This window comes from Setaria viridis, chromosome 4, assembly GCF_005286985.2.
Source record: "Setaria viridis chromosome 4, Setaria_viridis_v4.0, whole genome shotgun sequence".
Lineage (NCBI taxonomy): Eukaryota > Viridiplantae > Streptophyta > Magnoliopsida > Poales > Poaceae > Setaria > Setaria viridis.
Window position 1 is genome coordinate 39,123,822 of NC_048266.2, and position 22,360 is coordinate 39,146,181.

At 46.6% G+C, this 22,360-nt stretch overlaps 2 protein-coding genes and 2 long non-coding RNA genes across 7 annotated transcripts; all 4 read right to left on the reverse strand.

Moving 5' to 3' along the window:
- Window positions 1–7,046: 7,046 nt before the first annotated feature.
- On the reverse strand, window positions 7,047–11,506 carry LOC117851899 (uncharacterized). Of its 3 annotated transcripts, XM_072293364.1 has the most exons (4): window positions 11,228–11,506; window positions 11,034–11,126; window positions 10,825–10,946; window positions 7,047–7,662 (listed from the first exon to the last, which is right to left on the reverse strand). In XM_072293364.1, exons 2-3 carry the CDS (start codon window positions 11,102–11,104, stop codon window positions 10,829–10,831), a joined length of 189 nt encoding a protein of 62 aa, XP_072149465.1. In that variant the 5' UTR covers window positions 11,105–11,126; window positions 11,228–11,506; the 3' UTR covers window positions 7,047–7,662; window positions 10,825–10,828. The 3 variants fall into 3 exon arrangements, with proteins under 3 accessions (XP_072149465.1, XP_034589704.2, XP_072149466.1); XM_034733813.2 differs by lacking the exon at window positions 7,047–7,662 and having other exon boundaries at window positions 10,447–10,946; XM_072293365.1 differs by lacking the exon at window positions 7,047–7,662 and having other exon boundaries at window positions 10,447–10,946; window positions 11,034–11,137.
- A 146-nt stretch (window positions 11,507–11,652) lies between these two features.
- Window positions 11,653–15,327, reverse strand: LOC117851898 (probable serine/threonine-protein kinase PBL19). Of its 2 annotated transcripts, none has more exons than XM_034733812.2 (5): window positions 14,957–15,327; window positions 13,896–14,270; window positions 12,745–13,008; window positions 12,380–12,502; window positions 11,653–12,252 (listed from the first exon to the last, which is right to left on the reverse strand). In XM_034733812.2, the coding sequence occupies exons 2-5, from the start codon at window positions 14,268–14,270 to the stop codon at window positions 11,833–11,835; spliced, it is 1,182 nt and encodes a 393-aa protein (XP_034589703.1). In that variant the 5' UTR covers window positions 14,957–15,327; the 3' UTR covers window positions 11,653–11,832. The 2 variants fall into 2 exon arrangements, with proteins under 2 accessions (XP_034589703.1, XP_034589702.1); XM_034733811.2 differs by lacking the exon at window positions 14,957–15,327 and adding an exon at window positions 14,353–14,948.
- Window positions 15,328–16,998: 1,671 nt separating this feature from the next.
- LOC117851901 (uncharacterized) lies at window positions 16,999–18,480 on the reverse strand. The gene is made up of 3 exons (XR_004639667.2): window positions 17,904–18,480; window positions 17,570–17,758; window positions 16,999–17,436 (listed from the first exon to the last, which is right to left on the reverse strand). It is a non-coding gene; the product is annotated as an uncharacterized lncRNA (long non-coding RNA).
- Window positions 18,481–18,563: 83 nt separating this feature from the next.
- On the reverse strand, window positions 18,564–21,284 carry LOC140222533 (uncharacterized). The gene is made up of 3 exons (XR_011898100.1): window positions 20,936–21,284; window positions 18,993–19,062; window positions 18,564–18,818 (listed from the first exon to the last, which is right to left on the reverse strand). It is a non-coding gene; the product is annotated as an uncharacterized lncRNA (long non-coding RNA).
- Between the last annotated feature and the right edge of the window lie 1,076 nt (window positions 21,285–22,360).

Below are 22,360 nucleotides of genomic sequence, written 5' to 3' on the forward strand. Positions count from 1 at the left end.
AATTCATTGAGGAACTGTAGAAAATTATAGTTTCTCAAACCTCTAGCTACATGGCTCATAAGTCATAACTCTTCGCAGAGTACTCGACAAAAGAAGCACGAGGGGATACTCACATTATCTGCAAGATTTTCCAAGTTATGAGTTACTAATTAATATGTTGAAAACGATCGAACAAAAACATATATTCATAACAGAGGAAGGAAAGAAGATCCAGAAAAAGAACAGATGAATTTGGAGCAGTTTGATAATATCAATTGTAATGGTACATGCAACTCTACACCCAAGTAGGATCAGGATAGAACATGCCAGAAACAAAAGGATAAAAGTAAGAAAAAAAGGAAGACAGATCGCTATACTCCGTAGCAATCTGATCCTATTCTGACCAAATTTTTAGTCCTGTCCAACCCTAAAGTGAAAGATGGCAAATGAGCACAGAGTGGTAGCTTTCAGGCAAGTCAAAGTTGTCTGATTTTGTTCAAAAGGGCATCTGATCAATTACTGAATTATCCAAGAAACACAAAGCAGGCTGGGCTTCTCTAGTCAGGATAACTCAAAATGGCCCCCTTTTCATTGAAATGTTGATACGAGTCACTATTAAAGCACCTCCATGATAGCACTCATATTTTTCTTCCTATTTCTAGCACATTATATATGTATATGCAAATACTTTAATTGGGAGACATAATTTTGCAAGGACTAGGCTTATATTCCCAGAAAGTTAATCAGGAATTGTCGTTTTCCTGATGGGCCTGGGAGATTTCATTGGAGAACAGCAAAAATAAACTAAAAAACCCATCCATGTTTAAGCACGCAAGCACAAGGCAACTCATCATAAAAGATGCCAAAAGACGAATAAGCATCAAAACAAAACTTCCAAGCTCAGCCAGGTGACATTCCTGGAGCCACGACCCAAATAAGCAAGGTGAGCTAACATTGGAACTCTAGTTGAGAATATTGAGCAGCCTCTAACAAGATATAACAAATGTATATATGACCAATTATACGGATGAAAATGAGATTGAGATGTATGAAGCGGAGTCACTGAGGTATTAGTAGTGATAGAGATGCCGAGGAGGATGGTTGGGGAAGGTGAAACGGCTTGGTGAAATTTAAGGAGGTTGGTGGAAAATAAACAGGTGAGTATCGAGAGGTAGCCACCAGGAGCATCAATGCATGCTTTAATTTCGGTTCCTTGATGGGCAAATAAAAGACTCCCGGCACTCCATCCAACCCACAAACAGGAGATGGATGAGAAATTCCCTGCCAAATCCAGTCTAGTACAAAAAAATTTAAAAAAAAAATCAGTGAGGAATTGTCCTTCCTAGATATGTATGCCACCGTATTTATAATGCGACACTTAGGCGATCATGACATCTCCTGCTAGAGAACAGGCCACGCATTACTACCTTCTGATGATAGTAGGCACACCATAACAAACAGGAGATGCACCAATCAGATGTGGAAGCCTGCGAGCACTCCTGGGTTTACTTAGATTTGAAGCTAACTCGCCTCTGCCTGCAGCTGCACCGCTTGGTATCAACATCTCTCCTGTCATTTCCCTCAACCCCAATATTTATGGATTCAGACTCTTGTGTCAGTTGGGAACATTGCGAGCAATTGCTGTCATCTGCAGAATCTTCTCGCAGCCATGAATGGAGCAAAGCTTTACTAAACCGATCAATATCCTTATCTGAAACATCCCAGAGATTTGCAACTACAGCAGGTGAACCACCGGATAAATAGGACAGCGGGGCCCCATGAGGTGCATAGCTCCCTTTGCAATGCAGTTCTCCACTGCTGCACCCCATAAGAACAGCAGATGCACAGTCATTTAGCTTGTCAATTTCCTTCAAGTTCACGTGCTTAGTTCCTGCATCGTTTTTCCAAACTAGTTAGATTCATTCAACCAAGGAACCAACGACTGTTGTTCTTAGCACTCATATAACAGGTACCGAACAATAGCCATGGAAAAAGAAAGAGAGGATATGAACAATAGTCAACACATGCTAGTTCACAATTGTTAACAGTAATATCATCAACTGATTGTCGATGACATTAGGCACTTCAAAACTTTCTGGTTCCAGTACCACAAGCCAATTAGTCCCCACTGATGTCTACTATGCCACTGTGCTAATACGTCTGAGAAGTCATATTGCCTAAATTCACACCATTTAGTGTAGTTCACAATAACAAAAGATTTAGATAAAAAGCAAGCTGATTGTATTTAAAAAGAACTACACCGGTTGGTATGCCAATACTACATTTTTTTAAAAAAAAATTATAGTATATATTAAAGCACTACAAGGGCACCTTCTGTGGAAGGAAATTAGCATGCACAATTGACCAAGACGGAACACCGAAACCTTCAGTCAAAACACAGGCATCAAGACAGAGCTAGGCCAGCACTGGTGAGAGTCTTCTCCACAACTGGAATGCCGGTTGGGAGTCATTGACTTCTAACAATAGTGATTCTTCACTGGATTACTAAAAAACGTCAGGTTGAGCTCATCCTTTGACCCCGACAAACAGCCAAAGCTCCACCCTTGACATGCATGCAAAACAGCAAGTGCCCCTGCTTTGGAGCGACATCAGGAACAGACTGGCTGGTGAGTGGAGTGCAGCAAGGAGAAAAGGCCTTCCTTGCTTCATTGGAACCGGAGGTTGAGTTGGGAGAGGAAGCCATGGCGGAGCTTGGTCTGCAATGCCCATCGCCCATCGCCGACAGTGAGGTCGCAAGAGACAGGAGGAGGAGGGCCGATCTCGATATGCTCAGGAGCTGGATACGGGCGCTGGGGGAGAAGCGTTCTGCCAGTCTGACAGGTTTCTCCTTCCTTGTATAGGACCTACCTATCAGAAGTAGAGCACTGTACTGCCAGCTCTTCTCTACTATAAAAAGAGACGTATACGGTATACGGTATACAGTAATTTAGCTTGGGTTACCACACAGTTAAAAGGAACTTAGCTGCCACGCATCAGGCTCACAGTAGGGATGGGTTTCTTAATTATAAACTAATTAGTATGAACCATCAGATACGACTACAGTAGGCTAAAGGAACAGAACTTCAAATAATTGCGACACTGATAAAAACATTCAACAAAAATGGACCGGGAAAAACATTAAACTTTTGGGCGTACCACTTCCAAGCCCAAAGTACAGGAAAAGATCATAATTTTCCAAAGCCATGACCAGCTCTTCACTGGTTGGATTATGCCCAGCCTTTCCCTGCACATCATAATTGATTGCACTATTCAGTTTCATTATGATGCAACATGAATACTTTTGACATTCCAATGTTGGATTGCAAGCTAGACAATCATAGTGGTCCTTCACTCAATTACCTATGACAAGAGGCTAAGGCTTTTTATAGTAGTTGCAACATCTACATGCAATATGTTCTTCCAATCTTTATGCATTTTCATAGCACACCATGCGCACAGACCAAGGAAATACAAGTTTCAAAGAAAAAATCAATGTGACCATGAATACCCTATTTATAATGTAATAATACAACTTACAACCACTTCCCTTCTATCGAAGCATTCAATTAGGGGTAGGGAGTGGAAAAACTACAATAACTACATTCTTGAATCTTGATATCCTCAGTGGAAAGGTATTATAGAACGTTTTCTCTCGAGGCCATGGACAAGTATTGCGGAATGGAGGGGGGAGTACCTTCCAACACCATAGAGAAAACTCTATATATGCCATTGAATATCTTTATTTCTGTATTAATTAAGTGCTTATTATTACTCTCATGATATTAATTTGCAAAAATTATGACCCATATGCCAATTGACATCCCTTCAGCCCACCATCTACTCCAAGCCATCAAGTTCAGCTAACATGACAGTTTTTTGAAAAGAATGTCTGGAAAGCACATAACCTCAGAAGGAGGGGGTGAACCATGACCTTTCACTAAGTCAATGATGGCATGGAAGGAAAAAAGCAAGATCGTGCAAACCAAAGTTGTTCAGTGGCATATAATATATTTTTCCCAAACATTAATTCCATTCAGAAGCGGTGACAAATTGACAAGAAGACTGATCTGGAACTGATGACTAAAGCTGCCAGTGAAATGAACCACATTTTCAGTAAAACATTATTTCTAGAATGTAACAAAAAGATAAAACAAACCACTTATGTATGCCATGCACATATGTACTTGTGCAATCCATGCACTACATTTTAATGTTCCATTAGAATATTCAGTGAACCAATTTTGATCAGTGAGAAAAATGATGTTCAAACAAGGAGCTGATTTCTTATATCTACAAGGTCTGAAAACTCATTTACCTTCCACTTGTAGTTTCTGAAAAACTGTTCAAATTCTTTTTGTGTGCTGGTCAGGTCACCACTAGGATTCAATAGATAGAATGTGTTGAAAGGGTCAATAGCAGGGAAACGAGGGGCCATAACATTGCCTTCTTTGTAATGATTATTGTATCGAGTCAATGCTAAAAAGAAGTTTCCCATTGAAGGCATGCGATAAATTTCTTGATTCCTTAGTAGTACGGGTAAGTTCTTCCAAGGAAGCTTCTGCGGTTTATAATTAAGGCTAAGAAGTCATTAAAGATATATGAGGTATGCTTTGCATTGCTAGACACAACAACAATGACATAGCCTTTCAGTCCCAAGTAAGTTGGGGTAGGATAGAGTTGAAACCCAACAAGAGCCACAAATCAGGGTTCGAGCACATGAATAGCTGTTTTCCAAGCACTGAAGGCTCGGCAGCAAGGAAAAAGGTGCACCGACTCATTGCATTCAAAAGCAGGGTGAGATACTTCCTGCTGACGTTTTCAGGCAGAATCCTGCACAGAAACATAAACTCCTCGTAAGGCATAAGCCTGGCCTGCCCAGTATTTTGTTTACGGAATTCCGAAAGCAAAGTTGGCAATCAATCTCACGGAAGCCATGGCTGGAGCTGCTCGACAAGGCTGAGAACCCGCTCGTAAGGGGCGGCTTCCTTCACCTTGCGCTTGCTGGCACAATTAGCGAGGCAGACGGTGAGCTCCACCGCGAGTGTTGCGACATCAGGGTCCGTGCCAGCCTCCCCAGCGACGCCAGCAGGGTCCGGAAGAAGGATAATGGAGGCAGCACTTGCAGCGCCGCCGCCGCCGCGTCGTGATAGTGACTTGTTGCTCGCTGCGGGTGGAGAGAGCGCGGAGCGGAGGGCGTCGAGGGCGGCGACCGCCTCCTCCTCGGCGCGCCCGAGGCGGCCGCGCGACTCGAGGCAGCAGACGAAGCGGCCGCGCTGGAGCAGCACGGAGTAGGGCTTCCCCGCGAGGCAGGGCGAAATGGCCGCGAGGCAGTCCAGGAGGAGAGCGTAGATCTCGAAGAGCTCTTCGGCGCACCGGACGGCGCCGCCCGAGCTCGCGCGGACGAGAGGCGGGAGGAGCTGGAGCGCGCGGCTGAGGAACGGGAGGAAGCGCTTGGCGAGGGGGCGGAGGCAGGCGATCGCGCCGGGAGGAGGCGGGTTGAGGCTAGGGTTTGAGGCGGGAAGATGGGCGGTGAAGGGCCGGAGGCGGTAGGCGGCGAAGCGGCAGTGGATGCCGGCGTGGGAGGACGGGGACGAGAGGGCGGCGAGGAGGTCGGCGGCGGCGGCCTCCATGGCCGTTTGCGCATCAGCGGAGGAGACGAAGGACCTGTCTGTCCGTTAGCACGATTTGATTTTTGAATCTTACTGGGGATACTACCAGTGGGCTGACCACTTAAAATGGGCTACGAGGAGCACGAGTCGGCCCACATGTAGCGCTCCAAGCTGAAACTGAAAATTTGGATTCAGCCAGCAGCCATCAGGGATTTCTCTGCTTGGGCTTTGCTTCGTGAGGACGAGGATTAGACAGGACGTCAGAACATATTGTAGCAAATCAGTTTACAAATCCCAAGTTATGGATATTTCATTTTTTTTTCTTTCGATAAGCGAAATTTCATATATGTGAAATAAAATGCATGGTCTCTGCAACTGCAAACAGACATCATGATCGATCTCTCTTATTTTGAACAGACACCAGTACTAGTTTGCTATTAGTTGCTTGCTTTAATTCTGCACATGATCTGCTATTGTTGGTGCTGCCCACCGTATGACGATAGCTTGGTAAAGCATTTTCACTAATCACCAGTATACTCGGCCCACTTGTAGCAGCGCTCCATACCAATATCGTGCTCCAAGCTCAAAACTGAAAATTTGGATTCAGCCATTCAGGGATTTCTCTATAGGCAGGCAGATCGTAAAGCGATACACACACCTTAATTCCGTCTATGGATTCATTAATCCGTTGGTGCACTACCTAGATGTCTTGAAGAACGATAAAGCTGCGAAGTAGACCACAAGCCCCTGACGCCTCCCCTCTCCACCACCCTTGCCGGCCAACCAGGACTCCAGGAGCCATCCCCCGGCCATCTCTCTCCCCCTCCCTCCCTCTCTCTGTGGAATTTGTTTGAGTGAGAATTGAGAAAAGGAAGGGTATGTAGTAGGAGTATGGAAGAGAGAATGACAAGCCTTTTATATACGGGGTAAGAGCTCGGCCGTCCATCGACAGGGGCGAGGTGGCCACCTGCACAGGGCCCCCACGTGCAGTTAATTACTTTAGCTCATACTGTAGTTTTGTGCACGGGATTAGGAATAGTCACCCTTTTTAATTTGCAGCACTTACTGATCTCAAAATCACGATTCAGTTAGTCACATCTTTATAGTTTTGATGATGGGTATGACTCTCGGGTTCTAAATTATAGAATCTAGGAAAAAGTGTATTTTTCATCCCCTAAGGATCACAGAAGTGTAAGTTTCATCCCTCATATTTTATTTGGTGCAAATCAATCACTTAACTAATTAAACCGGTGCATTAATCATCCCCACCTCGGTTTAACAACGGTTTATACCATGTAATCATATAACTAAGCACCGCTAAGCCACATATGTTTACTAATCCTTGATGCCACACGGTGGTTAACCCTAGCGCGAGTGCTCGTGAAGACGTCGACAGTGGCAGCAAGCATCTACAGATGCAAAATTGCGTATCATGGTGAGTATATGAGATATGTAACATGTCACAATCATCGTGTTTTCCTTGAACTTGATAACATAAGGGCATAAATTTGCATCAAGGCCAATAGGCCACATGGCAGCTATGGCAAAGTCTGAATTCTTGAAGCCATGAGCTCCACCAATCCACAAACTAAAAACACTCCCATGGAACTCCGGTAAATGAATTGCTGCTACTCACATGTGACATCCTAAAAACACTAGAAAGTTGGGGCTAACACACGAATCACATGGAGCTACGGATTGCCTGTTGGTGAAGACCGAGCAAGCAGCCAAGGTAGAAGCTCCTGACACATAGCAGCAGCATGCACCACGCCTCGATGCAGCGGCAATGGAGCTTGATTCGGCGCTCGGCAGGGCTCGACGCGGCGGCCGGCGGGGCTCGATGCGGCAGCGGTGAAGCTCGATCCGGTGGGGATCAATTCGGCGGCCAGCGAGGCTCGACGCGGCAGCAGTGAAGCTCGATCCGAACGCAGCGGGGCTCGAGCCTGATTTCGTGGTGCTGGAGCTCGATCCAGCTGCAGTGGATGTCGATTTGCCGATGCAGAGCTCGATCTGATAGGCGCATGATTAATGGATGGCTTGCTGGTGTTGTTGGTCTGCTGGAGGCTGGAGTTATCTGTTTGGATGTATTGGTGGAGGACGTGTCCGATTAATAATTTGGACGGTGAAATATCATGTAATAGAAGCTAACGTGTCTAAGTATCTACGTGGCATAAACCAGTGTCAGATGCCACTAAACCGTTGTTGTTAAATCAGGGTGGGATGATTAGTGTACCAGTTTAGATAGTTGAGAGGTTGATTTGCACCAAATAAAACATAAGTGATGAAACTCACACTTTTGCAATACTTAGAGGATGAAAAATACACTTTTTCCTAGAATCTACATTCTGCAACTTGTATCTTTTAAAAGAGGGTTCTGTGATTGCAATCTTATACAAAGGCATCTACAAACTAAATGAAACATCCGAACTAAATGATCCATCAACAAAATACAAGCACGTTAACATACCAAATATTACAACAATAAACTACATTCATTGCACATATTACACAAAGCAACCTACACATACCATATATAGTACAGAATACATCACCAACTACACAAATCGATGCATGCAACTAGTTCTACACATCAAGCAGAAATTCAACTGTGTATGAACTAAGCATCCATTACTACATTACAAACTTGTAGTTCATCAAATTTTCAAAAACAAAAATTCTAAACCTAGGTCACCTAAACATTCTCCGATCTACCAAATGCAAAATTAAAAGATGGGGAAAAAGTAGAAAAATACATTCCAAGAACGCGGGGATTGATTCCCCCCATGATTTTGGGGGGTTTTGGGGAGTAGCGGGAGGCTGCTTGGTGTCGGGTCAGGATGGGAGAGGACAAAGAGACTAGGGAGAGAGGGGAAAGGGCTGGCGCAGCTGTCTAGGGAAGACATTGTCGCAGCCTTGTCGTGCCGGGCGGCCTAGCACAATGACTCGCCCAGTCAGTGCCTCGCTAGTCCGGCGCTGAAGTGCCACATGCACCGGCGCAACAGCGGCTACATGTTGTGCCATGGTGCACGGCACAACCAAAAGAGTCACGCTGTGCAAATATAATTGGAGAGGGGTTTTAAAAATAAATTTAAAAAAGGTTTAAAAATAAAAATTTCCCAGCGGCTGTCCTCGTATTTCATCCCTTTCGTAGAACTGGCTGTATTCTTCTCCTCGGCTTTTCCCTGTCTCGCAGGGTGCAAAACGCAGCAGGTCCTTCAATCACTGGTATAGCATCCTTCGGCCCTTACAAATGGCCAACTGGCTGTCTATTAGTTGACTATAGATGCTTAGATAATGAAGACTGCAGATCATACACGAGGGGGGGGAAAATAAGGGTAATTGGCTTTACAAATATCAGTTGCTCTTTTGGTGTTGCTCAATGGTGAACTCAATATTTGTGCTTCCTTCATCAGTTACACATACTGTCAATTTTTTCCTCTTTACTAAGTGCGATGTGGGAACCATTTATTGTTCCTACTTGAATTTGTAGCAAACATATTACTCTTATATTTTTTTAGAGTCACAGGATGATCTCCCCTATCCATATGCTATTATTGCAACTGGAGCAACCGGATCCACATTGTCTTTTACAGCATCCAAGTTCATCAGCAAGAAGCATCGCTCTATTTCAAAAGCATACACGTCCAGAACATATAAGCCATCTGCTACTACTACTAGATAGCACAAGGACTTCTTCCTCACACCAAACTCAAGGAACACACGCACATTCTAAACATCTCACTATACAGTCTATACTACAATCTCCCCAAAACAGGAAGTAAGAAATAAATGTGCTCAGCTTGATCATATCATGGACGTTAAATCCTACATGCAGGGTAGGATCAGGTGGCACCGTGGCACTGCTTAAGTTGCAGTAGTAGTCCATTCACTACTGCACCAGATCCACTGTCCTGCACCAACTCTTGTTGGTGGATTAGCTAATTAAGATCAATGTTGGTTGTACCTTATTTCTTAGGCTAATCCCAGTGGGGGTTTCATAGAGGTTTCATGCACATTAAATACGGTGACACATTAGCATATGTGATGACATGGCATGGTAGTTATGAAGTGAGAGAGGGAAGGAGTTTCATCAGGATGAAACTGTGTATACACTGTTTCCAAGACTACGAAACCTATTGAAACTTGCATTGTGGGCTATAGAGTTTCATTTCATCTAACCATATCCAATCACATGCCTCACAATTAAATGTTATGGGCATCCTATGAAATCGTGAAATGAAATTGTGCACTGGGACTCCCCGTTTCTTTCATGAGAATACACCTCATGGGATGATGTGGCATCTTTGGAAACAGTGCAATGAAACCTTGCACTGGGACTAGCCTTACTGATTAGGAAGGAGGGGGAGTGATGGTGTTACTAGTTGTCTGCCAAAATATTACAGCAACTTAAGATAGTGAGAGTTTTATTCATGATGACCAGGTGCCTACCTAACTCAGAAACATGGTGCCTACCTAGCTATAATTAGTTTGAGCTATAACTGAATGTGGGCTTTAAAAAAAGTATGCAAATTTCATCTCTCTCAGCCTTTCTCCTTTTATCTCAGGTTTTTTAATATATTCTACGGCTAATCTGCATGTCCAACTATAAGATCTACAAGCTGGATAATACCAAGATTCTTTTCGCTGTCACTACGCATGTTTATATTTTTTTTAGGGAATTGTGCATGTTTATATTGGTCCTTTGTGCATAGATGTATGACCAAATGTTAAGTTATTTTTTGTGGTACTAATATGCAATTAAACACATTCACTCTTCTACATTGTTTCTCCATTCAAATTCTAAAGCTTGTTAACCCCACAAAAATCCATCACTGTCAAGCTCAAACATGGAGCGGTGTTGCTGCGCCCAAGGTTTATTAACGAAATGAAATGATGTGGGTCTTCCCATCTTGCTTGCATACAGTTTTCTTGTAATATTCGTACATACATATGTCTACATCCACACACATTGTGTGTGTGTGTGTGGGGGGGGGGGGGGGGGGGGGGGGTAATGAGCCACACCCAACAGCAAGGCATCAATACCAATATCCCCCTAACCAAAAGACATTTTAACTCGTTTGTCGTTCTAAATAAGTAGATGTTCAAGCTGAATACAGTGATACACATTTTGGAGGGTGACAAAAACATCTCCAGGACTGGTTATTGCATCTAGCTTAGACAATCCAGATCCACCGAAACAAACTGACCACATTTAGAGGGCGAAAAATTAGCATACCGTACTATGGCTTGGAATTAGCATCGGGTTCAGAGGAAGCGGTTGTGGTGGACTTGCGGAGGTCGTCTATGATGCCACCAAGCTCACGCCGCGCGGACTCCCTTCCAAACATGAAGCCATACCTGCAGCACAAGAGGATCCACCATGCTCTGAGGTCTGAGCGAGAATTCGCAGGGGACACTGGATTACATCAGGGCAGGCTGTGTTACCAGCACGAGACGGCAGAGAAGACTCCCGCGGCAGCCACCGTCTGCAGCAGCGTCAGCTTCTTCGCCTGCATCGCCCGCCGGGATTTGGGGAGCCTGGCCAGCAGCTAATTGCGGTTCAGAAATCCCCAGAGCTCAACCCAGTGAAGTTGCATAGGAGATCCGAGATCAAACCAGACAAGGATGAGCGATCTCACCGCCGTTTGCTGTGCGAGGAGGGCCACAAGCGTCCACAGTGAGCTCTCCACGCACCACGCTGCCAACCCGACGCGCACGTGAAGCTCCGCCGCGAGCGCGAGGCGACCGGAGGCGGCGATGCTCGGAAAGTCTTCTTCGCCGGCACGGCAGATTTGGGGTAGCGGCCGCCGCCGACGAGGAGGGCTTTCTTGCGGTTCTAGCCAAGCCCACGGCCCATGGGATGGTAGATGCGACCAAGACGAATGGTTAGGGGCCTTTGGGCTTTTAACAGGCCTTTTTATGTGAGGAGTTGAGAACGATTTTTTTTTCTTTTTGCAACTTTCGAATTTCTGTCCACTGGATTTGAATCCAAGAAGAAAATGCGACACTCCAGTCTAGCAAAGGAGGATGGAAAAAAAAAAGGATGCAACACAACACTCGAGTCTAGCAGAACTTTTGCTGAATTTTGCATTTGCATGTTGAAATCATCAACCTTCACTTCACATATGTATAGCCTTTGTAATATAGAATTCGTCTGTGTTTAAACCTGAACTTGTTCTATTTTGTTGCGTTTATGGCCTCTCTATATACACACGAACTTGGAATACGCCCTCAGATGACATCGTCACCTCTTGGCCGATGGCGGCGTCCTGCCGTCCCCTCCCTTCTTGTCGGCGGGCGGCGGCGGGGGCTCCATCTGCAGCACCCGTTCGAGCTCCTCGACGACGTCCCTCATCGCCGGCCGCTCCTTGGGGTTCTTGCCGAGGCAGCGGTCGGCGAGCCTGGCCACGTCGCGCGCGGCGGCCAGCGGGTACCGGCCGCCCAGCCGCGGGTCCATGATGGCCCGGAAGCCGGCGCTGTCCGGCGGGTGGCGCCGCACCCAGGCCAGCAGCTTCTGCTCCTCCGCGGGGCGGCTCCGCTCCAGCGACCGCCGCCCCGTCAGGATCTCGTACAGCACCACCCCGAAGCTCCACACGTCGCTCTTCGCCGTCAGGTGCCCCGTCTCGATGTAGTCCGGCGCCGCGTACCCGTGCGTCCCAACCACCTGGGCCAATTGCCAGTCACAGTTCACATCATCAGATGCAAATGCAAGACACGTCATGGCACTGGCACGCAAGCTGCGAAATGCCGGCAAGATTCATGCCAGGGAATTTGACCACTCGCGTACTCACCGCGGTGGAGACGTGCGTTTTCCCTTCGGTTGGCCCCTCCCTTGCCAGGCCAAAATCCGACAGTTTTGGCTTGAATTCGGCGTCGAGAAGAATGTTGGATGCTTTAAAATCCCTGTAGATCACCTGTCACACCAAAAGGCCGTGGATCAGATACTGATCAATTACTAGTCTATGTGTTCTTAAAAATTTGAGCAGACAAATTCAGCAAGAAAAGCTGTGTGTGTTATTGCAGTGTTGAACATGGTTCGGTTCAGAGTTTCGGAGAATGTATTTATCCTGCAGACTACAGTTTAATTGGTTCAGTTCAGACATTCAGATAATGCATTTTTGGTTTTATACAGAAAGAACATTGCTTTCGGGGAAACCTGAACTTCCGGCACTCCTTCATGGAGATAATCCAGGCCCCATGCGGCACCTATCATGATCTGCAGCCTCAATCTCCACGAAAGGGGAGGATGAGATCGGTTGAACAGATGGTCATCCAAGCTCTTGTTGGGCATGAACTCGTAGACCAGCAGCCTGTGCTTGCCTGCTTCTGAATCCACTGCGCAGTAGCCGATCAGCTTTACGAGATTCGGGTGCTCTAGAACACCCAGGAATTGGACTTCAGCCAGCCACTGCTTGTGCCCCTGAAATCAGCATAAAAAGGCTTTTAAACTGCTATTCCTTTTTTTTTAAAAAAAAGGATAAATCCAATTGTTCAGGCACACAGTTCAACACTTGAAAATTTTCATGAAATTCATTTATGTACTACTAGGATCTAATTATTGTCAGGATCAGACTTGGGCGGTGTTTAAAGCGTGATGCTGATCTATATGATTTAATAGGTTGACTTGTGATGCCATCTTGACTAATTTTCACGTGGTTTGTTCTATGATTCCTACTGAAGTTGACATCACTGGATGTCCTTGTCCGGTTGGTTGGACCAATATTCTCTTTGAAGCTGTCCAGGCCAATATTTATGTGTTTAAGATTGTCACTAAGCTCAAATTATCTAATGGATTCACTGCAAACCAACAATCTTCCGAGTTTAGTTTAGGCCTTGATCCAAAGGAGGGCACCTAAAGTCTCCATGATGCTGTTACTTCTCGGCAGTTTGTGGACGCCAAAAAAATGATTTAATAAATTCTATGATGCCCATACACCAGAAATGACAAATCCACGGAGACGGCATCTCGTGGACTACAGGTCTTGAGAAATTTCAACCAGTCTACAGCTCTTGAAGAGTGAAAAGTCTGATGGCACGTGCACATCCTTTTTTTACAAGATATGAGGTGCAAATAACTGTAAATTTGTAGTGTAGGGACTCCATAAAAATGCTACACTGCTATTCTGCCTAAGTGTGATCAAATACTATGATTAATCGTCACAGAATTCAAGCTTTCTGATGAACAAACTCGATATGGCAATGACAAATCTAGGCCCAAAATGCAGCATGGCATGGATAATCTTGCAAAGGGGGAGGAGGTAAAAAAAAAACAGAGAGAAGAGAGGAGACGCGAGGAAGCAAGCAGACCTGCAGGCTGCGCTGGTTGAGGCGCTTGACGGCGAGGACGACGCGGCCGCCGCCGGCGGAGCGGAAGAAGGCGCGGTAGACGGAGCCGAAGCCGCCCTCGCCGACCTTGAGCGCGCGGCTGAAGCCGTTGGTGGCGCTGCCGAGCTCGTCGAGGTCGAACACTCGCAGCCGCTGCGCGCCCCGCTCCTCGGACAGCTCCTGGATGCTCCTGGTGGGCGTGGACGCCGACGCGGACGAGGCCTTGCTCCTCTTCCCGCCGCCGCCGCCTGAGGAGTCGGACGCCGGGGGCGACTTGGCCGGCGGCGGCGTCTTGGCTCCGGCGGCCGGCTGGCTCCTGGACCTGCCCTTGCCGCTCTTGAAGGCGAAGCACCCCATCTGGTGACAGATGAAGCCGGAGAAGAGAGCTTAGAATGGGTGGATCTTTGCAAATTTCATCAAGAGGAAGGAATCGCTGTACCAATGAGAAATAGTTGAAAAAAGGGGGGATAATCGCCTAGTTTTCAACAGACAGACCGTGAAGAGGAAAGATGAACAGCTGTGGAAAAAGAGAGGATTTTGGGAAGGAAGGGACAAATGTTATGGCTGCCCATGGGAGAGGACCAAGAACGTGGTGATTGAAGCCGACAGGGAGAGGGAGCTCTGTGGATTGAAGCTCATAGCAGAGGCAGAGGATGCTAGGAGAGACAAAGATGGAAAAGGAGGGACAGAATCAGGAGGTGGATGAGCTGCCTGAATACTTGAACAGGTGAAGGGGATTAGGGAAGGAAGCGGCGGCCCGGAGGATTGAACGGGACGAAACCAGCTTTGACGAAGGCAGCAGCCGGCAGGTGCAAGGAAATGAGCTCGCGCACACCACACCACAGTCCACACGTGGTGGTCGCCCCCAAGTCCCCCGCCGTAAAATATAGGGTGACGGAGACTCGAGTGGCGCGGATGGATCATGCGAGGACGGAATCATGCGGTTGGAACCTCCATGAACTACTAGTACCTTTTTACTTGCTGCTGCTCCTCGTTGAGAGGAGAGAGACGCGCGTGGATTTTCACGGGAATCAGAATCATACCTCGTTCGTGGATTGGGGATGGGGAGTACGGTGTGGGACGCGTTCCTCTTCCTCCTCCACGCTGGCGTGCGCCACGGCTAAGATATAAGCACGCACACCGCCACACGGCTGACGGTGACCCACTTGACCCGCTCCTGATCAGCAGCCTCGGCCCTCGCCTTCTGGCTGCTGCTGTGGCCGGATGTCCAAGGAAGAAGACTAGAAGAGGGTGGAGACGTGGAAAGGGCTGTGATTTCGTTTCTCTTCATGCAATTTCACACCTAGAGGCCGAAACTAGAGCAGTTTTGTTTTCCAATCTCAACTAAACAAATTGACCGCACTTCATGCGAAAGCTTTTTTTTTTTGGCTGCCAAAGACAAAGAAGGAAAAAATCTGTCTTCAGTGGGGGTGTGCGGTGTGGCAAGTATGTTTATCCCTGCTCCCTTCTTTATAAGGGGAAAAAAAAGTATCTTGTTTCACAAATTCAAAAGTTTGGCTGTTTGTGGATACTAGCACATCATTCTTCTGCTTCCCTTTTCCGCGGTGAATTGGAGCGGTCAAACCAAGTTGCTGCTGCTTCAAAAAGCAAAAGTGACCCATGGCAATGGCATGCCACCACCAGCAAATCGAATTTTCCCCAGAGAGATCGAATTTCGACAGATAGTACGTAAGAAAGTCAGCGTTCATGAGAATCTACAGTTCGAGTGTCGGTAAGAAAGCAAATCCTCTCAACAGTGCGGGACCGAAACCGGCGAACGCACGGCGCCCACAGCCGATGCCATGAGAGGAGAGTATGAGACCAAGGTCAACCGGCGTCACAACGGCCAGCGCCCAACCTCATCGCATTGCAGTTGCAGCTCACGTGTTGAAACGTGGCGCCTGTTCCATGCCGCCGTCCGAGTCCGAGATGCCTGCTGACCTGCTGTAGCTCGCCTCGTTCGGTGCCCCTTGCAGAGTTTCTTTTTTTAATCCTCAAGTGTTGCTGAATTCATCTGGGACACACAGTGCATCTACCTTCGTTCTTGGGCACAAACAACGCTTGCAACCTCGTCATCTTTGATGTCATGGTCATCGAGAGTAGTCGTGCCACGGGATTTCCAGTTTCCACGCTCGGAACCCTGCAAGTTATTGCTGCCAAGGTCCATGCCGTGGCGCCCCCAGTCTCCGGTGGCGAATTGATCGGTTCGACTTGGGGAGCCGAATCCAGTCATCCAGACACCCAATCACTTGATGAGGAGGTGACTTGGAGAAAGAACAAGACACGAGTCACATTCAGATGCTTTCCCCATCCTCACAGGCTCACAGCCAGGGTTACCATTTCGTTTCTTCATCAGACAGGTCACTGTCCACCCAAGACGACCTGCTCTTTTCCTTCCTGGTAAACAAATTCAGAGAAAGCGGTGGACCTGCTAGTTCGTTCATACCGGAAGGAGCAAGAGAACACATCATCTTTTCCCACTAAGTGCGTGAGAGGAGACTTGTTTAGTGGGAAGATTAGTGCTGGTGATGTGCGATTAGGAGTAGAAAAGTGGTCAAAGACGAAGAGGAGGAGGGCCCTGCCTTGTTTCAGAATGGCTATTGATTGCAGCAGACAGATGAGCCGACATGTTGACCTGACGCTGGAATCAAGTGAAGTGGGGCCACCAATTGAACAAGAAAGGGTTTGCAATGGAGTTTTGGAGATCGCGTGCAGCCGTGCACGGTGGATTCCAACGAGGACGACGACTGAGTGAGCTGAAGCTCCCCTTCACATGTTGGCACCTTCCTCCACGTCCTTCGCCTCGTTTCTCTCTTCCCTCTCCGGATGAACTGTGCAAATGATAGTTGTAGGCAAGTTCATCGATCATGCAGTATAGCTCCAGGTAGCTTCTAAAATACAGCTTACACAAGCAGGTACTGAAAGTCCAAAACTCTGCGTGAGCAAGAATTTTACCAGCTGCTGCCAACCAAATTTTGGGATCAGGCCACAACCCTAAAAGATTTTACATGCCTAGAAGCCTTTGACACGAGTGATTTAGAATGCTTTGAACATGGAAGGGCCACATGGTGGAAGAAGAGGGGCATGGAAAAAGGCACCTTAATGTGATCTCAAATTTAGGTAATGACACGTTCTAACCACCACCAAATTTATGACCCATCAACTCACATAGACGAATGCTCAACAAAACATAGCAGCATGAGACTACATTACAAGGATGTCACCAGTTGTTAACTTCATGAACATTCTAAGGGCTATGAACATGATATTCCACGTCAGGGTATTCCTTCATAATCCCGCACATCTTCTTCTGTCCATCTTCACTTGGTGAATCGGAAATTCTCATGGTCAATCTCCTAAGCACTGGTGCGGATCGGAGTATAAGTTCTAGGAAATCAACTTCATCGTCTTGTCCTTGCAAGCCATGAATTTCTACAACCTCAAGATTAGGCATAGAGATGTTTTCAATTCTTCAGTTGCTAGACTGTTCACAGGGGCAATTTACTGGGCACGGCACTCCTCCCTGAAAGGAAGTTGGGGTAAGATCAGTAGCCGCTCTTTCAAATTCAGCGCCCAATCACAAAACAAAACAAAATAGAACAGAACAGAACAAAAGGAATTTGTTGCGAACGTCAACACCATGACTAAATGATTACCTTGCCTCTTGCTAGGACTAACTTAAAGCTTTGGATAACTGGTTGAATACGAAGCATATGCAGCACTAGTGGTCCAAATGCATGTCCCCCTGTTTTGAGATCCAGCTCCATAACCGAAAAAACCGACACAGGAAGTTGAGCAATCATTTGCGCAAAGCTCCATGCTTCTTCCAACATATCAGGCTCATCCTGCATGTCGACAAATCAAATGTTCGAGTGTTATCAAAATAGGCAAATATCATCACACTAAAAAACCATTTTTCTGCATGTAAGAAAATGATTAGTAAATAAGTTTGGAGGACAAGCATAGCAGAGAGCATAGTAGCGGACGCACCAGAATATGTATGTCCAGTGATAAGCCATGCTGCTTGCACTCACGTATTTTGTAGAGTTTCCATAGCCCATTGAGCCCAACATCTAGGAAATCACATACACATACCCACTTGAGTATCGTCACCATTGGAGAAGGACAAACTGAAGTCTTTGTCAAGACAGACCTTCAATGTCAACTCCTTCAGCACCGGAGCCACAATGTAAATTCGGGTGAAGTCAGTATTTTTGGTTCCCAAGTTAAGCTCCTCAAGCGATGCTGAGTGAACCATCATTGTGCCAACCTCTACGAGGTGATACATGTTCAGGACCCGCAAGGATGGGCAGAGGGGGAGCAGGGCTCTGATGTCGATGCCACGGCAATCGCTCAGGGAAAGGCTCTTGAGTGCAGTGAACTCTCCAGACAGTGGAGGCAAAAGATGGAAACCCATCACTTCAAGAGCAAGGGAGGATGTGTGGTTGAAGCAAGGCAGCTCAATGGGATCGTCTTCCAAAGTGAGGTGGTTCCACACCAGAACATGAGTTTCTCCGGCACCAGCCGTGTGGCAGCACGGAGAAGCAATCAGACCTGGGCACCCCGTTTAACCTTCCACAGTGATGTTGAGGAGGTCAAGCCTGGGACGGGTGACCTTGGCAAGCACAGCTTCCAACATGCGGGGCTTGACAAACCCAAAAGTTAACTCAGGAAGCTCAGTCCAGAGGCCATGCCAGCTATGACAGACCGCTCCGACGCACGCAGCTCTTTCAGCATGCTTGAGACGGACGAGCACTTGGAGGAGCAGGTCCTTAGGGAGGCTGTTGATCCTGTCATCTGAGCCACGCAGGCGCTGGCGGTGATGGTGACCTCCCTGTGGCACCGTCAGTGGGGAGACTAAGTGACGGCCGGATCGAAGCCGCATGTCTCACTTCAGAAGCCTAGCTGCGAAGCAAACGAAGATGTGGAGGATGAGCTAATTGCAAAACAATTAGTAGAGGAAACACCGAAATGCATGCATTCAGAGAATAGGAAAAGGGTATTGTTTCTCAGTGGCAATTGGCAAATATGCGAGATTGTGGCTGCTAATAACAAAAGTTACATGCTATATCCTCTTACCAATATATATAACTTTCAGGAAAATGCGCCAGCTTCCAATGAGTGCAGCAGCCCACTCTCCTGCAATCGCCTTGAAGGAGATGCAGCACCACAATTAAAATGTTTGTTTGAGACAGGCAGATAGAAATAACAATGCTTACAAGAAGGATATTGGATTTAAATTAATATCATAATGTGTTGATCATAGTTACTTGAATCGATGAAACTAGAAAAGTTTCAGCAGCAAGACACATACCTATCAAGGCATGTGAACTGTCTCTCCCCTCCCTCCCTCCCTACCTATCAACCAGCTACCTTAATCAAACAACACAACACAAATTGGCCATAATCCCCAAATAAAAAAGCTAACAGTCCACAAATCAAACCCAGCAAGTAGACCACAAATCACAGGCAACAAGACCAACACGCCTAAAATTGAACCAAAGCAGACAATAAATCGAACCAATACGACCACATGCCATTCAATGTAGTAGGTATTTCCACTAAAAGCAGCAGCTAAAATACGTTCAGAACTTCACATTCTAATATGCCTACCATATGGCAACAAACTCAAATGCTCAGCATAAATATGCAACAAAAAAAAGAAGAGGAATTAACGGTCAGGTTATGGACATAAGAACAAAACACAAGCTGCTACAAGACATCATCTTATTTTCCCAGACTAACAGCCTCCTAAGGTTGCTTGCGCGTCCGAAATAATTCAATGCCATTGTATGGTGCCAGAGTGGAACTCCATGCTAACACATCCAGCACTTCAAGTTAAAGTAATAAAATATCCATTCTACTGACAGTTGATGTCGGCCCAGGCACTTAGCCTAAGAGAAGGTACAGGAGTTGAACCGAAACATGAATCAACCAGAGCATATCAAGAAGATCAACATATTGACTAGCACAGCTCTACAAAGTTCAATCCTGATAGGTCCCTGATGTTACAAAGCTACAATTGTATTATCAACACCAGCCCTAGCCCCTGACCTGTAGTGATTGGACCGGTGACTACATATTTGTTTTATACAGTAGAGGAAACATTAAACTATACAACTAACCAGTGACTGCATATTTCTTTTACAAATATTGAATTACTGAATGCATGCCAATATAATTGCTACCTAGACTTTTTTTCTATTCTATAGCTCTTACTAGCTACAAACTAGTTAGTAATTGGCAATTTTTGCTTACAGAGGAATTTATTGTACATTTCGATCCTATCATATATTTTATTAAAAATGAATGAACAATGTCCTTATCACTCTGTATGCCCCTTCTCTCGACTTTTGAAGCTTGAGCTGGAGGAATGTACTAATCTTGAAGCCTGATGCACTGAAATGTATGCCATGCCTTCAGTATGTGAAATAATTACTATTGTAATGCTATAATGCTTGGATACATTATATAAGCTGGATGTGTCGTCAATAAATGAATTTATTAGTACCAAACTGAAAAGAAGTGCCATTTTGTTTATCTGACTACTTCATAGATAGCTACAGGGGCATTTCTTGCTTGCCCTGAGCTCCCAACTACATTACAGGATCATCCCCACTATACAAGCTGGATGTGTCATCAGTATATTGACAATACTGGTATTGACTAAGCTCAAGGCAGCCAAAGGACAAAGGACTGAACTGACGCCTAACTTTCTTCTCCCCATGTACTACATATATGCATCAAAGTTTGCATATCTAACGAGAGTGACTAATCCACTTAGGCAATATGAAATTATACATGATTTCTGATGTGTTCTTCCGTTTAACCACATGATCATGAGCTTCACCCTATACCGCTGAAACCGGCAAGCAGTAGTACGGTCTCTCACACCAAATCAAGCTCCCCGAAACGGAGCCAGAGCTGAACCAAACAAAAGGAAAGCTAGCTGCAAACCAACACGTTTTTCCCCCGCGGTCTTTCATCGAACATATTGCGTGCACGGACTCGGAGGAGCTCACCTGAGCCTGGACGGGAGAGCCTGAGGAGGTCCGCTCGACGTCGGGGCACGCTGGCAGGCATCGGAGCTGAGGCAGTTGTCAAGAGTGCGCGGCGTCGAGAGGACGCGACGGAGGGAGCAGCCGGCGGTCCCCGCGGCGGGGGAGGCGCAGCGACGGGGCGGCGTCCGGAGCTGCGTGGTCCGGCGCGGCGGTGCGCGGCGGGCGGCTTCGGGGCCGGCGTGGATACGCGTCGGCGGGCGGACCCGCGGCGAAATGGGCGGGGAGGCACGTCGGCGAGTTAGGGTGGCGCGGCAGACGGCGGGCGAGTCTGGGCGGCACGGTGGGCGGGCGGGGCCCGAAAAAATTAGGAAAAAGTTGAAATTACTTTAAGTATAGCTGAACTATATATCTTGGTTCAACTTATCCTAAACTATGCTACTCGGTTCAATTTATCCCATAATTCAATTTGTTCTTTTTTTCCTCCGTACGTAAGTTGAATTTTAATTTGAAATTGCAGGGGACATCATAATCTATATTAAAAAATATTTTATGAATTTTTCATCATTATTTTTTATATAATTGTATGTCGAGGAAAAAATTATCACTAAATATCCTACCCTGTCAAATAACGATAAAAAAAATCATTATATATTTTTTTAACATGTCCTATGATGTCTGCTATCATTTTGCAAAATTTGAACTTAAGATTCCACTTGTGCATGGAGAAAAAAAGACAAATTATGTTAAGGGGTAAATTGAACCAAATAGCATAGTTTATGGGGTAAACTGAATCAAAAAATATTTAGAGGTTTATTCAAATTTTAGTTATACTTGAGGGGAGTAATTTGAATTTTTTCAAAAAATTTAAGAGAGATTTCAATATTCGGTGATGGAGGCCCTTATCGATGAGGCTATCAGAAGATAGATAGGAGAGATACCTATAAGCCCATTAGACCCATCTTTTTCCTCCTTTCTTCTTCCCCATCAGTTCACCACTCCCGCCACCTCCTCCACCAGCCCCGCCCAGCAGCTGTCGCGTCGCCCGCCTGCCGGCCACCACCACCACCCTCCACGCTGCCCTTCCTAGCCCGACACCGCTCATGACCCCCGCCGCCAACCACCACGCACCGGATATCTAGCCTCGCTCGGCCGGCAACGCTCTTAAGCCGCCTTGTCCCAGCCACCAGCCAAATCACCACCGCCACCGGACCTGCCGCCTCCGTCGCCCTCCTCCTCCTTCCTTAAGGCCGATGACCATTAGAGACCCCAAAATCCGGACCCCTAACACTAACCCTAAGTACCGCCGGCCTCGACCACCGCCCGCGGCCCGCCGACGAGCCGCCCCGCCCCTCCAGCGAGCTACCTCCTTCCCCAACCTTCTCTGGTAGCAGCGCGACGAGCGACGAGAGAGAGATGAGAGGAGGTGAAGGAAGGACAAAGATTCAC

Coding starts and splice junctions, on each gene's coding strand:
- LOC117851898 (XM_034733812.2), bottom strand. CDS start 14,270: ATGGGGTGCTTCGCCTTCAAGAGCGGCAAGGGCAGGTCCAGGAGCCAG. Junction 13,009..13,895: donor TCAACCAGCGCAGCCTGCAG/GTCTGCTTGCTT, acceptor TGCTGATTTCAG/GGGCACAAGCAGTGGCTGGC. Junction 12,503..12,744: donor AAGGAGTGCCGGAAGTTCAG/GTTTCCCCGAAA, acceptor TTGGTGTGACAG/GTGATCTACAGGGATTTTAA.
- LOC117851899 (XM_072293364.1), bottom strand. CDS start 11,104: ATGCAGGCGAAGAAGCTGACGCTGCTGCAGACGGTGGCTGCCGCGGGA. Junction 10,947..11,033: donor TTCTCTGCCGTCTCGTGCTG/GTAACACAGCCT, acceptor CTTGTGCTGCAG/GTATGGCTTCATGTTTGGAA.